The sequence below is a fragment of the Polypterus senegalus genome, chromosome 11, assembly GCF_016835505.1.
Source record: "Polypterus senegalus isolate Bchr_013 chromosome 11, ASM1683550v1, whole genome shotgun sequence".
NCBI classification, from domain to species: domain Eukaryota; kingdom Metazoa; phylum Chordata; class Cladistia; order Polypteriformes; family Polypteridae; genus Polypterus; species Polypterus senegalus.
The window spans coordinates 32719213-32736020 of record NC_053164.1 but is presented as its reverse complement, the minus strand read 5'-3'; the positions used below and the strand labels follow the sequence as shown (position 1 = coordinate 32736020).

The window sequence follows — 16808 nt, the reverse complement described above, 5'->3', positions numbered from 1 at the left end:
TTATTTTGTATTATTGCACTCCCAGTTCTTAGTCATCCTCCCTAGTTGTGCTGTGTATATGGTATGTTACTTTGCTCTTAAGATATTGCAAGGTGTTTGTAGCAATGTGAAGTGCCAGTGCAAAGTCCCTCAGTTACTGCCCTCATTACATGACTTTGTGACTTTACTGGGCTGCAATGTGGAGCATTAATGTTTGTTTGCACTTGGAGCAATTTGTTCACCCAGTTTATGCTGCTTGTCTCTGTTGTTGTAAAGCCCTATGCATGTTTCACAGCTTTATCAATCAGCCATTACTGACACATTTTATTTTTCTTATTTGCCTATTTACTGTTTTTGTTTGGAAAGAGGACTATGGCTTAACAAGGCTATGGAGCAGCAATGGCTGGTGGAACACTACATTTTAAGTTGGTCACCATGTCGGACTTAACGACTACATTTATTAGATGTCATCCACCTGGAGCAGTGGTTCTCTGCATTCCGTCCTCTGGCTTGGGGTGGGGGAATAATGGGGTTGGAGTTATGGGTTTGGGCGTGGTGTTCCAATCCAGTCATTGCTATCTTCAATTGATCCCATTGTTCAACTTACTGACATGTATTTTTTTCTTATTTTGTATTTACTAAAGTACAGTAGTGTCAGATTTACTCCTATAGGAAATTAAGACTCTCGTTTTAATCTTTAAATGCTCACTGTTTTTTGTGGATTTTGTCTGTATTCTGATGCAGTTAGGAAAGCAATATTGAGCAGATCAACCACCAGCACAAATGATTATGAAAGGAGCAACTACTTTAGTGTTACCCAATTTTGTGCTTATTAGTAAATTATTGTCTAAATAACCAGAACATTAAAAAAATCTAATTAAAAGGAAAAAAATAATTTTTTATCTGTCTAACACATACAGGCGCCGGTCATAAAATTAGAATATCATGACAAAGTTGATTTATTTCAGTAATTCCATTCAAAAAGTGAAACTTGTATATTAGATTCATTCATTACACACAGACTCATGTATTTCAAATGTTTATTTCTTTTAACTTTGATTATAACTGACAACTAATGAAAGTGCCAAATTCAGTATCTCGGAAAATTAGAATATAAATTAAGATTAAAATTAATGCAAAAAAAGGATTTTTTAGAAATGTTGGCCAACTGAAAGGTATGAACATGAAAAGTATGAGCATGTACAGCACTCAATATGTAGTTGGGGCTCCTTTGCCCTGGATTACTGCAGCAATGCGGCGTGGCATGGAGTCAGTCTGTGGCAGTGCTCAGGTGTTATGAGAGCCCATGTTGCTCTGATAGTGGCCTTCAGCTCTTCTGAATTGTTGGGTCTGGCGTATTGCATCTTCCTCTTCACAATACCCCATAGATTTTCTATGGGGTTAAGGTCAGGCGAGTTTGCTGGCCAATCAAGAACAGGGATACCATGGTCCTTAAACCAGGTACTGGTAGTTTTGGCACTTTGTGCAGGTGCCAGGTCCTGTTGGAAAATGAAATCTGCATCTCCATAAAGTTTGTCAGCAGCAGGAAGCATGAAGTGCTCTAAAACTTCCTGGTAGACGGCTGCATTGACCTTGGACCTCAGAAAACACAATGGACCAACACCAGCAGATGACATGGCACCCCAAACCATCACTGACTGTGGAAACTTTACACTGGACCTCAAGCAACGTGGATTCTGTGCCTCTCCTCTCTTCCTCCAGACTCTGGGACCTTGATTTCCAAAGGAAATGCAAAATTTACTTTCATCAGAGAACATAACTTTGGACCACACAGCAGCAGTCCAGTCGAGATGCTTCTGACGCTGTCTCTTGTTTAAGAGTGGCTTGACACAAGGAATGCGACAGCTGAAACTCATGTCTTGCATACGTCTGTGCGTGGTGGTTCTTGAAGCACTGACTCCAGCTGCAGTCCACTCTTTGTGAATCTTCCCCACAGTTTTGAATGGGTTTTGTTTCACAATCCTCTCCAGGGTGCGGTTATCCCTATTGCTTGTACACTTTTTCTACCACATCTTGTCCTTCCCTTGCCTCTCTATTAATGTGCTTGGACACAGAGCTCTGTGAACAGCCAGCCTCTTTAGCAATGACCCTTTGTGTCTTACCCTCCATGTGCAAGGTGTCAATGGTCATCTTTTGGACAACTGTCAAGTCAGCAGTCTTCCCCATGATTGTGTAGCCTACAGAACTAGACTGAGAGACCATTTAAAGGCTTTTGCAGGTGTTTTGAGTTAATTAGCTGGTTAGAGTGTGGCACCAGGTGTCTTCAATATTGAACCTTTTCACAATATTCTAATTTTACGAGATACTGAATTTTGGACTTTCGTTGATTGTCAGTTATAATCATCAAAATTAAAAGAAATAAACATTTTGAAATACATCAGTCTGTGTGTAATGAATGAATCTAATATACAAGTTTCACTTTTTGAATGGAATTACTGAAATAAATCAACTTTTTCATGATATTCTAATTTTATGACCGGCACCTGTACATTTATGCTCCATTTAGTAAAAATATAGCATAACCAATTTGTAATTTCCAGAACTAATGGCTTGCTTAATTAAGGTAGGAAATACAAGTAAGAGAATAAATGGGTTGGCACAAAAGCCTACAGTCAGCTGGGCCCGAAGGACTGAACGTTGAGTACCACTGCCATAGAGGACTGAAGGTTACACAACTGCAAAATGTATGGAATTATAGGTTATGTGACTACCCCAAAACTTCTCAGGACAGTTTTAGTTTTCCAAACCTCCGTACATTAATGTTCTATCTGTAAAACTCATGTAGTGTGATCGGCATGCTGTTATTTCTTAAAAAATGTAAAATGCTGATGTTTAAAGTTCTTATCTGTTTTGGACGTTTTGAAGTTGTGATTAAGGGCTCAATAATGGCCAATATGCAAATCTCACCTGAAGTGAATAACAATGTAACCTTTAGTTATGTGTGGTGTACTGGCCACCCTAAATTGGGACAGGCCACCTCCCTGATATTTCTGAAATAGGGTGCTTTGCTGCCTAAACAAAGTACAAGGTGGCTGCATAAATAACTGCCAAGTGACCAAAAACTGTCAAACAGAATAGAAACTTAATGCTTTAAGACTCTGGTAGTATTAAGTATAACAAGTAAAGCCGATGCCTGCTTTTTTGCTTGACATTGGTCTGAGGCTGAGAAACAGTCAAGAGAAGCCTGTATTTTTGTCTGCCAGTTTTAAAGAAAATGATTGCAGACAAAGTGGCCGATACTTATTTTTGCAGCAAAGCAGTGACCTGAAACACACTAAGACCTAATTTCAAAAGCTTCCTTTAACAGACTGCACCTGAAAATGTCTTGCTGTATATCAAAATAAAGCAAAGAGTTTGTTATTGGACTTATGGCCTGGTGCATTTTTTTGTAATACATTTAGTAAATTTTATCTTTGATTACTTGATATCAGTTTGTCTAATAGAATACTTTTATCACACAAGGAAGTGTTAATGCTGTATATTGGTATTGAAATACCCACGGGTAAAAGGTCATACTTCTGAAATGTGAACACCAGCTTTTATTTCACTTGCTTCACTACCCCAGTGTTTAAAGATATTTATTTATTGTAAATTTAAATTTCTTTTCCTATTTTTGTTCATATTATTTCTAAAACTTTAACAGAAAGCAAAGTCATTGAGCGTTTATGGGTGAGTCTTAAGAGGAAAATCATAGGTTTATGCATTCTGAATTTTTTTTTTTTTATATAGCTTTGCACCATATGAGGCTTGACTAGGCAGTTTATAGTTCAGTGACTGCTGAGTAAATACCTACACTGCTTGGTATTTTAGTTCACATGCAGTTTGTAGTTCAATGGCTACTGAGTAAATACCTCCTTGCTGGGTATTTTAGTTCTTTTTTTTTTTTTTTAAGCACTGAACTACTGTCCAGAATGTCAACAACATTTGTTTTCATTTTTGTATTGTGTGCATTCAGGTCAGTAACTTTTTTTTTTTTTTTATTTATTTTTTTATTTTAAATATAGATTCCTACATTGTGGATATGTGTTGCTCAATGCACGTTACCCACAACACAGACTATACTAAATTCGGCTGTTAATTCCTTTAAAAAAAGTTGGACACTCAGCACTGTGTGAAAATAGATATATTGTGGTTGGACTTTACATTATTAAAGCTAGACAGTGACACTTGTTTTAAGACCTGGCAAAATTTCCATCTTAAGGCTGGATGTCTTAAGATTAATGTTTTATTTGGTAGCTTAGCATCCTACTGTTTCTCATTCAGTAATACCACGAACACTGCATAGTGTCTTCAAAGATCTGAATGAAGGGTTTGCAAGCACTTTCTGTAGTTGGGTACTTCTCATTTACCTGGAGCATAGTAATGGAAGCATCTTTTACAAACTTGGCGAAATGTGTTTTCAAAGTCAGCTACTTGAAAATTGATATGTTTTGTATGATCACAGTGTGCCATCGTATCTTGCTTCCCTAAAATAAAGAACCTGTTAAAATGTAATTATTTTGCTCATCTGTTCTATTCAGATTGATTGGGTTGTAAATATGCTAAAATGGTGAAGCAGTCAGTTTTATTCATGTTAGTTTAAATGTTGGGAATCCCTTGGAACCCCACAATATGATTATCATTTTCTTAATGTCATGTAGCATGTTACATATTGAGTTTCATTTCTGCAGTATATTATTTCTTTTTTTGTGACAGAAATTGAAATATCACCGTAGGGATAAAAAAAGGTGTAATTCTGTTCCACCATATAAGTAAAACTCTTGTCTCAAATCAGCTCAATTTGTATTGCCTCCCCACGATTTCATTACCTAAAAATCATTTCCACATTTATTTCAATAGACCCCACATTAGGAATAGGAATATTAATTTAGATTCTCAACACATCTTCTAACTTTAGTGCTGGGTGATGCTTTGTGAGATGAACCCATCTGTCTAAAGGAGGGCTCACAGCCTGTAATTGAAAATGGAACGCTTCATATTTGAAATGTATAATTTGAATGTACACAAATGTCCATTAGGAATTTGGATACATATGCATATAATTCCATTTTATGGCATGTATCAGCATTTTCATGCATACGTGTTAAGCTTTTTGTTCCCAGATATGCTGTAAAAATGAAAAAAAACTTGAAAGTTTAATCTAAACATCAATATAACTAACTGTTTTCACCAGAATTTCTGCAGTCAGGCATAAAAACAGAATTTCCATATAAGAAACCAAAGAAAAGGTACTTGTACAGTATATTGGGATGAAAAATATAGCAATACTCTAATCGATTCTCTCTCTCTTTCTCTCTCCCCCTCCCCAGTAATTACTTTGACACTGCTGGGTTTTACAGAATATGCAGTTTATAGTGATGTGAATTTATTTACCCTGTCAGCTGAGTTTTGCATTACCAGTTATTTTAATGATTGAATGTGCAGTTGTGTCTTTTGCATAGTTTGACTCTCAGGTTTGTGTCATAATGCTGAACACAGAGACTCATTTGCAGGTTTTGATTTTTTTGAATACCAAAACACTGAATTTATCCAATGTTGGATCTGTTACTAAAGCTCATGGTTTACTTTCCGTAATGTTATAGCTACCTGGTGTTTATTATGCATTTTACATTACTCATAAATTAATCATTCAGTGTCTGTTTCAAGTTTAAGTGAGAAATCAATATGTACAAAAAAAAGGATATGTTCCAAATGAAATATTAATATTGTCTCACTGAAACTTTTGTCATTCACTTAACAGAACAAAGTTTGCCATGGAACTGAAATAAAGTTTATAGCATTTATTTATTTTTTCTTACATTTGTTAACTTATTCCATCATCTTGACAATGGAGAAGGACATCCCATTCATGCTGATTTTAAACCCCAGGTCTTAATGTTCATGCTTCAGAGATCAAATGGCAAGTCTTCATATTAATGTACAGGAAGCAGTGATAACTGTGACTCAGTTATCGGATTCCAAAGTCTTGAGTATATGGATTGAACCTTTCATTAAGGTGATCAGTGTGTTGCCATTTCATTCCAAAATGTATTTGTTTAGGTGAATCAACTTTATACCCTCAAAAGAGTTGGACTTGGCATTTTTTTGTGTTTTCTGTGTTATAAATGGGAGAAATTAGTTTTCAGTATTTTGTGACTTTTTACTTCGGCCATAGAAACTTAATGTTTCTTGGCAACATCACTAAGAGTGCATTTCTGCATTTGGACAAAATGAGTGTGTTGATCTCAGCTGTATCTAGTTTAGTTACCATTAGTAAATTTTGTGTGTAATCTGCAACATGTTAAACATTAGTAAAACACTGAATTTTAAGCTGGTGTATTCATTATGTTGAACATTATGATCTAAAGAATGAGTAGTCAGTAGGCACAGTATGAAGTCTCACCGAGCTAGAGAAAGAAAGAGAGGGAGGTTGGGAGCATGCCCTGATAAGTGTGTTTCCACACCCACCCCATGTCAAACCACCTGGATTGGGACCCGAGTGCAGTGGGTGACACCCCAGCGCCACACTGAAACAATGTGAGGTTTTTTTTTTTGGTGGCTGGAATGCCAATCCTGCCACTAACCCCCAAATGCTTCCTGTAAATTGGAGGACCAGCTTACAGGGCTGGACGCAGATTATCATCATATACAGAACGGAGGAATTGCAGGTTAAGGGCCTTGCTCAAGGATTTTGCTAGACTTGTAATATATATGTCTGGAGATATCCATGAGTGAATTTTGCTTAAAAATGGGTGGGAACATTTAGAAGGCTCACTGAGTGCCGCATTTCTAAACCAAGCAAATATCTCATGAAGGTGGTGCTCAAAGTAGGTTGCAGTGATTTTTGAACGGCAAAGAGCAACAGTGCTGTTATTTACCTGGACCAATAGAGAGTAAGCTTCCGATTACGATAAACTTTCTATAGCTGAAAAGCTTACTAAAAAAGAACCCAATTCAACATATAAATGTGTGTTGCTTCAGCACAGAGCACATTGCACATGTTAAAAATAAACATAACCTGGTGCAGGTGAAAAATAATACACTTTAAGGTTAAGTGTGAGCCAGTTTTGACTCTGTACCATTTAAGAAGCAAAGCTGATATTGTGGAATAAACTGCACTGAGACTTGCATGAAACAAGTGCTTCGGGTATGATAAACCATGACTAGGCTTAATTTCCACTGGCTGCAAGCGATTTTAATTATGTGCCAGTTTTTAAACCTTATCCAACCTCTGTTATTGATGCTGAGCAGGGAATCCTCTTGTAATTTCTCTTTTTTTTTTCCTCAGGTAAATCACACATGGCAATTGTGCAAAAAGTAAACAATGAAGGAGAGGGTGACCCTTTCTATGAGGTGCTGGGGTTGGTCACTCTGGAGGATGTCATTGAAGAGATTATTAGATCAGAAATCCTGGATGAGTCCGATGGTTATAGTGAGTGCCTTTAAATTGTTCTCCTTAAAGTGGTTGCCAGAATTACAGGGCATGTCCGTACTCTTTTTACTGGCATTCGTTCTAATGATTTCACTAATTTGGAAGATTGCTGTTTTTCAATAGTTTCTCTAATTAGCTCTAGAGTTCATTCTGTAAAGTACGAAATAGACATAAGCATGATTGTTTATGTCAAATATGGTTTCACTGCTATGAGTGGGATAACTGGTGGGGGGGTATAAAAATGGATAAATATAAATATTTTTAATGCTTTAATTACAGTTTGTCTTTCGGTTACTCGTTTTTCATTTTGATAAATTACATTATTTGCTTCTATGTTGGGGACATTCACATCTAGTTAATTTGAATACATTTTCTCATCTCGTGTCTGATTATTGTTTAAAATAATTTTGTTTCCACAGAGGTAACAGCACAATTAGATTTATAATGTGTGCCAAAAATTAAGCCATGGTCTGCTGGAGAAAGGTTATTTTGTACCAGTTTTAACTAAACAATCAAAAAATACATTTATAAAAAGCTGTCCACCTGTTAATTTCCAGGCAAAATAAATAGTTACCAACTTAGTGAATTTTGCCTTTTAGCATTAACAAAGCAATAGTGTGGCTAGTGAGAAATGTACTGGTTTTCAGTGGAGATTGGTATACAGAAATAAAGTCACTTTCTCACAAATGCTAGAGTATGAGCATATCTCTTAAAATGCTTTCCTGTGATATACACATTAGCAAAACATGCTGTCAAGTAGGCACCATGTATTTAAAAAAGTGTGTGTTCAGTTAGTATAGTATTTTTGTCTCAATCTAAATCAAATAAGTCATGTTTTTGTTACGCATCAAACCTTTAATGTTATTTTTTTACTGTCAGAATGGAGTTGTAATTCTTAAGCGAAGTATTCTACCACGTATTTACATGTAAATACAACATAGGCATCTGTGGTCCTAGCTTGCTTCTAAATCCAAGCAGGCACAGCCATATTTAAATTAAAGCTCCAATGTTTATTTCTGATCTATGACCAATTTTACAAAGTTAAATGATTTTTTTCTGACTCTGTTTTTGCTAGTTTATATGTTTAATTATTTTTTACTAAATAAACTGTGCAATTTAGCTACTTTTTAAATTCTATTTCTGGGGTCTCCCTAGAGTTAATGATAGCCAGTGCACCTGTGAAGAATTAGAATGTTTGGGCAGGAAGATAGTTAGTTAGTTTGTTTATAAAAGTAGTTTTCTTTAAAATTACCTTTGTGAATGTGAACTTTTGTGCCTCAGCTATACCAGCATTCTAAGCAAAACTGTAACACTGCATAAGAAAATGTGCCTAATTTATAACAAATACTAAACAGCAATGTAAATTGCTATACGAGGTATGTCCTAAAGATTAAGGTTTTTTTTTTGTCTAGTTGGATTTTCATTTTTTTGTCAAGTTGCCACGTTAATGTTATGCTTTTTAGAAACTAATAAGGATGCAAAATCTTAGCATGTAACCTAAAGGAAAAGAAATAAGTTTCTCTGAAAACAAATTCTCATCTTGGCAAATTCCATTCAGAAGTAAAATAAACAATGCTTTTATATTTCTCTATTGAAGCAAGGAAATGGCAGCTTGTCAAATTAAATTTGTATTCTCATCATAGGTAGAAATGTAAGATTTGAGTTTAAGGACACTTTTTTTTCCCCCTTTACTTGAGAACAAATTACTCCAAGGAAATAGCTACTCATACAAATTAACATACTAAACACAATATGTATCGGAGTTAATAAGAAAATAACTCATCTGAACAGAGAAGGCGGCAATATGAATTCTTTATATATGATATAACATCAAGTAGAGTGAGAAGGTTAAGCACGGGCCAGGCATGTTTGTTTTAGGATTATTTTAATAAGTTCTTGGCATGTTAGGGGAAAAAATCCTTTTTATGACCATTTGATTTTTTCCAGTTTGAGATAACTTGGTGGGGAAATGCATTATGTTATAAAGATGGGTTAGGATTCTTGTTCAGTTGAGCAAAATAAGTTTACACAATATTAGTATGGTATAGGACATTATAGTCTTTCTCATAGTACACTTTAATCCTGTCTGATAGTACTGGAAATGCCACTTTCAGCGTGCCAGGAGTGATTTTAAATCCAAGACTAACTGAGAGAACTGTCAAAATTTTTGGGAAAAAAAACAAAACATATGACCTAGTAATGCAGGCACTTGATTACAGTGTTCACAAGTCAGATCTTGCCCTGGGTTACTTTTAGACAATTTTAAATGAGATGTATGTGATTAGTGAAAACATTTTAGTTGAATTATGGCGTGCTTGGATAGAATGAAACTCAGCCAGCTACATTTTCTTTTAGAAATTTTAATTGAGAGATCCTATTATTCCATTAGATCATTAAAGTGCCAACTCCTGGAAGTATTAATATTACATTTTATGATCCATAGGAATGACAAAGGTTTGCTTGCTTTAACCTAATTGAGCTCAGTTTTTAAGATTTCATGACATCTTTTGACACCTTTGTAGTCTTACATACACTTTTGCACTGCTTTTGGTTTCTTCTTTTTCTTATGTGCCATCTTTGATGCAAAGATTGGCAAACATGGCTTCCCACTTCCCTTTATCTTCTGCTTTTTTTGTCTTCTCCAAAACTTTCCATTTTTTTATGATGACCATTATTTTATATCACTACATGTTCTTCTTTGTCTTCCTTTGTCTCTGGTTCTGTCTATTCTCCCTTTTACCATCAATTGTGCCTTTTATCCCTCAACATACTGTATATACTGGAATTCTTATCTACTCTTTTCTATTCTCATCCCCCTCATCACTTCATTTGTCACCTTCTCTGTTCAGTTAATTTATATCATTCTTCTGTTGCTAAAAAAAAATCAGGGTTGTGGTGTCCGGAGGTTGTGGGGCATTTGTTGGTAAAGAAAGATTTACTGATCTTAACTTTGCCCATGGTGTTTCGTTGTGTGGTGGGTACGGCAACATACTGTACCAGTGCATGACCCCCCACCTGACCTGAAATGAGCTGACCTTCTGTTGCACCACATTTAATTAATTGTTGTTTTCTCATATGTCCATATATCGCTACCATAACCTAACAGTGGGTAGTTTGTTCTAGTAGTTTAAAGTCTGTGGTCAAATTACTTCTTAGGAATTTGCAATACCAGAAGCTCTGCTTTTCTTTACCAATTCTTCTTATCTCCAGGTAATCCCTTTGATTTGTAATCTAGCACCTAAGGTATTTATATTCCTTCACCTAAATGTTCCTTATTATATGTCAGCGATATTTCCTTATTTCTTATCACCATTACTTCAGTCTTTCTTGCATTAATTTCCATCCCATACTCTTTGCATACTTTGTCCATCTTTTGTAAATCCTCCACTCTTGATGTCAATATTACAGGATCATCTGCATAACTCTTCCAATGTCTTTTTTTTTTTTTATCAGAAATTCACTAAATAGTGTTAAATAGTAACGGTGATCATAAGCGTCCTTTAGGGATGCTTCAATAAGGTTTTTTCAAGCCTGATACTAATATCCTGTTAACTAGATTGGCAGTTGAGATATTGATTCAGATTTGTTTTTTCTTTATCTTTTAAAAACTTACACTAAGTTCCTGCATAGCCAGATGTACAGTGCATCCGGAAAGTATTCACAGCTCATCACTTTTTCCACATTTTGTTATGTTACAGCCTTATTCCAAAATGGATTAAATTCATTTTGTTCCTCAGAATTCTACACACAACACCCCATAATGACAACGTGAAAAAAGTTTACTTGAGGTTTTTGCAAATTTATTAAAAATAACTGAGAAATCACATGTACATAAATATTCGCAGCCTTTGCTCAATACTTTGTCACCTTTGGCAGCAATTACAGCCTCAAGTCTTTTTGAATATGATGCCACAAGCTTGGCACACCTATCCTTGGCTAGTTTCGCCCATTCCTCTTTGCAGCACCTCTTAAGCTCCATCAGGTTGGATGGGAAGCGTTGGTGCACAGCCATTTTAAGATCTCTCCAGAGATGTTCAATCGGATTCAAGTCTGGCCTCTGGCTGGTCAACTCCAGGACATTCATAGAGTTGTCCTGAAGCCACTCCTTTGATATCTTGGCTGTGTGCTTAGGGTCATTGTCCTGCTGTCAGATGAACCGTCGCCCCAGTCTGAGGTCAAGAGCGCTCTGGAGCAGGTTTTCATCCAGGATGTTTCTGTACATTGCTGCAGTCATATTTCCCTTTATCCTGACTAGTCTTCCAGTTCCTGCCACATCCCCACAACATGATGCTGCCACCACCATGCTTCACTGTAGGGATGGTATTGGCCTGGTGATAAGCCGTGCCTGGTTTCCTCCAAACGTGACGCCTGGCATTCACACCAAAGAGTTCAATCTTTGTCTCATCAGACCAGAGAATTTTGTTTCTCATGGTCTGAGAGTCCTTCAGGTGCCTTTTGGCAAACTCCAGGCGGGCTGCCATGTGCCTTTTACTAAGGAGTGGCTTCCGTCTGATCACTCTACCATACAGGCCTGATTGGTGGCTTGCTGCAGAGATGGCTGTCCTTCTGGATGGTTCTCCTCTCTCCACAGAGGACCTCTGGAGCTCTGACAGAGTGACCATCGGGTTCTTGGTTACCTCCCTGACTAAGGCCCTTCTCCCCCGATCACTCAGTTTAGATGGCCGACCAGCTCTAAGAAGAGTCCTGGTGGTTTCAAACCTCTTCCACTTACGGATGATGGAGGCCACAGTGCTCATTGGGACCTTCAAAGCAGCATACATTTTTCTGTAACCTTCCCCAGATTTGTGCCTCGAGACAATCCTGTCTCGGAGGTCTACAGACAATTCCTTCAACTTCATGCTTGGTTTGTGCTCTGACATGAACTGTTAGCTGTAGGACCTTATATAGACCGGTGTGTGCCTTTCCAAATCATGTCCAATCAACTGAATTTACCACAGGTGGACTCCAGTGAAGCTGCAGAAACATCTCAAGGATGATCAGGGGAAACGGGAGGCACCTGAGCTCAATTTTGAGCTTCATGGCAAAGGCTGTGAATACTTATGTACATGTGCTTTCTCAATTTTTTTATTTTTAATAAATTTGCAAAAATCTCAAACTTTTTTCACATTGTCATTATGGGGTGTTGTGTGTAGAATTCTGAGGATAAAAATGAATTTAATCCATTTTGGAATAAGGCTGTAACATAACAAAATGTGGAAAAAGTGATGTGCTGTGAAAACTTTCTGGATGCACTGTAGATAAGCCTAATGTTCTATATTAAAGTATTAACTTTTCTATAGTTTAGTATTTGTTGAAGTATACAGGTGTTACATTTCTTTTTTTATTAACAAAGTTATATTCTGCAGGCTTAATTTTCAATAGGCTTAATGACTATAAAAATACTAAACAAAATTCCCTTAAAATGCTCACTTTTAACTGGTGTAAATAGAGAAAAATACTTATTCATAATACATATGGCATTAAAGAAAATAAAAATCTTTATACAAGCTGTCATTGCTTCATTTCTTTTGTAATGTACTGTGCATATCTAAAAAAAAAGCTTATTAAAAGTAATTTAAGTAACAAAAAAAGTATTCTCATACACTGATTCAATTAACTGAACACTGCTTAAATGTAAATATACATGCACTTTACATTTGCATTTTTTTAATTATTAATTGCACTATATTTTTTTCTTGCTGTTAAAATGTACATTTACTATGTTTATGCAGTTTTATTTTCCCAGCTAGATATTCCTAATTATAAATGTGACTTGTCATTTATTTACACAGTACTTATTTCTTACCAAAACATATGCACACACAAACAAATAAACAACACAGTACATACCTTTAAAAAAGGTTTTCTTCCCCATCACTTGTAGAAACTGCTGGTATCCTGTTGTCTCTTGTCGCTTTATTCTTTTGCATTTTTTTACATTTTTCTTTACCCCGCTCTCATCAGTTCTCTTCACCTTTTCCTCCAATATAATGTCGGGGTATTTTTGGTCTTTTGTCATTATTCAGCTCCTTCACAATATATTCTTCCCATTTCTTCTTCACCTCTTCCTCACTTGTCACCAGTATTCTTTATGTTCCTTATGTATTTCTACTGTCATCTACGTTTTCCCTGGTAGTTAGAGGACCTGTAGAATTGTCAGTCCAGTGTGTTGCTGAGGTTGTCGCCCACTGCACTCGGGGTCCCAATCCAGGTTATTCATCATGTGGTGGGTGAGGCAATGCACTATCGGCGCATGCTCCTACTGTCTTCCATTTTTGCTTAATTTCTTGCTTCTTTTCCCGACATAATTCCTTTGCTACTTCAAACAAATTTTCTTCTATTTCATTCTATATTATGTCTGGCTGTTCTTTCATTTCCTTACTTTCCATCTTAACGTGGGGTCCTCAGTCATGGTCCTGGATGGCCACAGTGGCTGCAGGTTTTCCTTCCAACTAGTTTCCTAATCCGAATACAGTCCTTGCTTTCATCCAGGAGAAATTTTAATTGCACTGTGTAGTTTCCTTCTCTGACAACATTATTCATGTGTTTTGTGGACCAGAACACGTTTAAACTTAACAGTCCCTCCAATTCCCCTCTCTATTTTTAAACATTTTTAACACAGATACTTCATGCTGCGTATTCACAGGTTTTAAAGGAAGCACGTTAGGTGGAGAGCTGCTGGTTTGTTGATTATCTGCATTTCATTATTAACTAATGTCTGGTTAAGAAAATAAGTAAAAATTTAAACTTAAATGCAGCTGTTAAAAATTAAAATATGCAAATACGGGTTCTGAATTGTAACCGGCAAGATAACTAAAATTAAGCCCAAAAAACACATTGCTTAGTAGTAAATAAATGAGTTCTAATTAAGAAATTGATTGAAGTGAAATTTTGCAGCTGCTGTAGACCTCCAGCACTATAATTGTGGACCTTTGATCTACAATGTAACTAAAATTTGTCTTTGATGAATGAAAGCGCTAACAAGGCATATAGTTAAATGCCATGTTTCATTATCGGCAAAGATTGAGTTTTAATTACGAAACTGGCTAGAATGAAAACCTGTAACTACTGCAGCCTTCCAGGACTGTGATTGAGAACCCCTGCTCTATTCTTCATTGTCCTCTAGTTTACTCGCATCCCATATCTTTCTTGATCATTTTCTAATCATCTTTTTGAGAGCTGTTCTGGTGTGTGGTCTGATCCACAGTCTGCACCAGGTGTTGCTTTCAAGTCTCTCACACTATTCCTGAATTTTTCATTCACCAATATGTAATCAGTCTGGTTTCTTGTTAACACCAGTTTATGATATTCAAACATGTCTTCTACTCTGTTTCTACTAATATCAAATATTTGTGGCTAGTATATTTCTGGCTAGTATATTTCTATTGTCTAGTCTAAAGGGTCCAATAATACCCTTATAACCCTTAACATTTCTTAATTATGGAAGATTTTAACCCTTAAGTATCAACTTACTAAAACTTCTGGTTTCCTTCTCTAGTTCTTCATAGGAGTAAAATTTCTCCTCATTTATTGCCATTTCATTTAGGGCAAAAATTAGTATCATTGCCATATCATGGATTGTCCACCCTTTACTTTGACAATTATCTGAGCAGGCATGGCAGTAGCCAAGAGGCTTATTACTTTTTGATTTAGAAAGTTACTCCTTTCCTATTTTCCTGTCCTCCAGAATAGATCACCTTGCATTTAAAATTTGATCTTTTACTTGATGTTACACATTATCCCTGCTTTCACCAATGTGATTTTTCTAACCGTTTTAAATATCTATTTAATATTCTACATCTCTTGTATCACATACAGTAAGCCAACTTCCCTGGTGCTCATAATCCTCACACTTCATGTGGCAACATATTGACAGTTACCATACATTTAGTTGCTGGATTCCCACCTATCCTCTTAGGTTATCCCCATTTTACACTCCTCTTCCAAATTTCTGTTCTCCTTTTGCACCAGTATCAGGATAACAGTATGGGTTTGCTTGATGCTCCAAGATCCTTCCACCTGGCCAGGCTGTCATTATTTTAAACTGTGGCCTCCCTTTTGGTTTCTTTGCTTATGTAACACCATGGTTTAATGTTAGGGTTTGTTCCCTTGCATTCCCATCAATTCCATGTCTACCCAGATAGTTTGTGTGAATCATCTCTAAAGGTCATCCGCTTGCCGCATGTCATTCTGCCATTGATACGTTAGTGTTCTTCTGCTTTCCTTACTACTAGAAGTGGTTGATTATATTTGGTGTGGTCTCAAAGGTCCAGGGGCCTCATGTATAACGCCGTGCGTAGAACTCGCACTATAACATGGCGTAAGCACAAAAGCCGAAATATGCTTACGCACAGAAAAATCCAGATGCAGGAATCTGTGCGTACTCCAACTTCCACGTTCTTCCACTACATAAATCCCAATCAGCGTGAAAACTACTGCTCGTGCACGCGCATTATGTAACGCCCCAAATACTCCCAGAATTATGCCTCTTTGAATATGCAAATCAATATAAATCACCCTTAAGCGCAGCCTTCTGTGAAAAGACAATGGGAAAAGCACGGGGGAAAATATAAGAATTTCAGCGAATACCAAGTGGAGGCAAAGGAAAAACATATACTACTGTATTTGTTCAAATAAACCGTGGTATAATCAACAAAAGAAAGTTGATCGAGTGACATAGAGTGTTGGAGAAACTTGAAAGCTCACATTCACAAATCGCACAGTGCCGGAAATAAAAAAAGAAGTCACATATCATAGTCGCCGTGAAAAGCCGAGTTGTAAGCCCACTGTCCTATGAAAGCTTATTAGGGTACAGAGAAAAAAGGCACACAGTGGGGAAAAAGCACGAAATGTCAACTTCAATCTCGACATTTCCACTTTAATCACGTAGTTTATTTTGTCATTAAAGTAGAACATCATAAACTTCATCTTAAAATCGTTTAATTAACCAGTTTCTCAAATCACATCGAATTAAAGTAGCACGTTAAATGCTTTGTTTTGTATTTGATCTTCTACTCGTATGTGCTCTATGTGTGTGAATCACTACTTGCTTCTTAAACTGGCTCTCTTCCTCCAACTGGACACAGAGTCCATTACATTCATGATATTACAGCTCTCTGAATAACTAAAATACTGAGATGTATACGTGATGTCATTTTCATGATGATAGGAGTTAAAGCACGTTATTAAACATGTGTTTCACTTCGATGAAATAATTTATTGCAGCAGTACTCAGGGGCGGCTCTAGGCTTGTGGTGGCACTGGGCAGAGGAAGAATCGGTGGCTCCTTCGCCCGCCGTCAGTAAGGTAGCTTATGCGGTGGAAGGCTACGTCCGTTGCAGACACTGCATAGCCGCCTCGTGCTCATGACACAAGCATTTAACCTTTGCCGAAATTT

The 16808-nt window shown here is 36.7% G+C and overlaps 1 protein-coding gene across 2 annotated transcripts in view; it reads left to right on the top strand.

The window, feature by feature from the left end:
- LOC120538810 (metal transporter CNNM3) overlaps positions 1–16808 on the top strand; it is a 69300-nt gene that overhangs the window by 5165 nt on the left and 47327 nt on the right. For both annotated transcript variants that reach the window (XM_039768294.1, XM_039768295.1), the window contains exon 2: positions 7268–7411. In XM_039768294.1, the coding sequence (XP_039624228.1) occupies positions 7268–7411 (144 nt within the window). The remainder of the gene's footprint in view (positions 1–7267; positions 7412–16808) is intronic.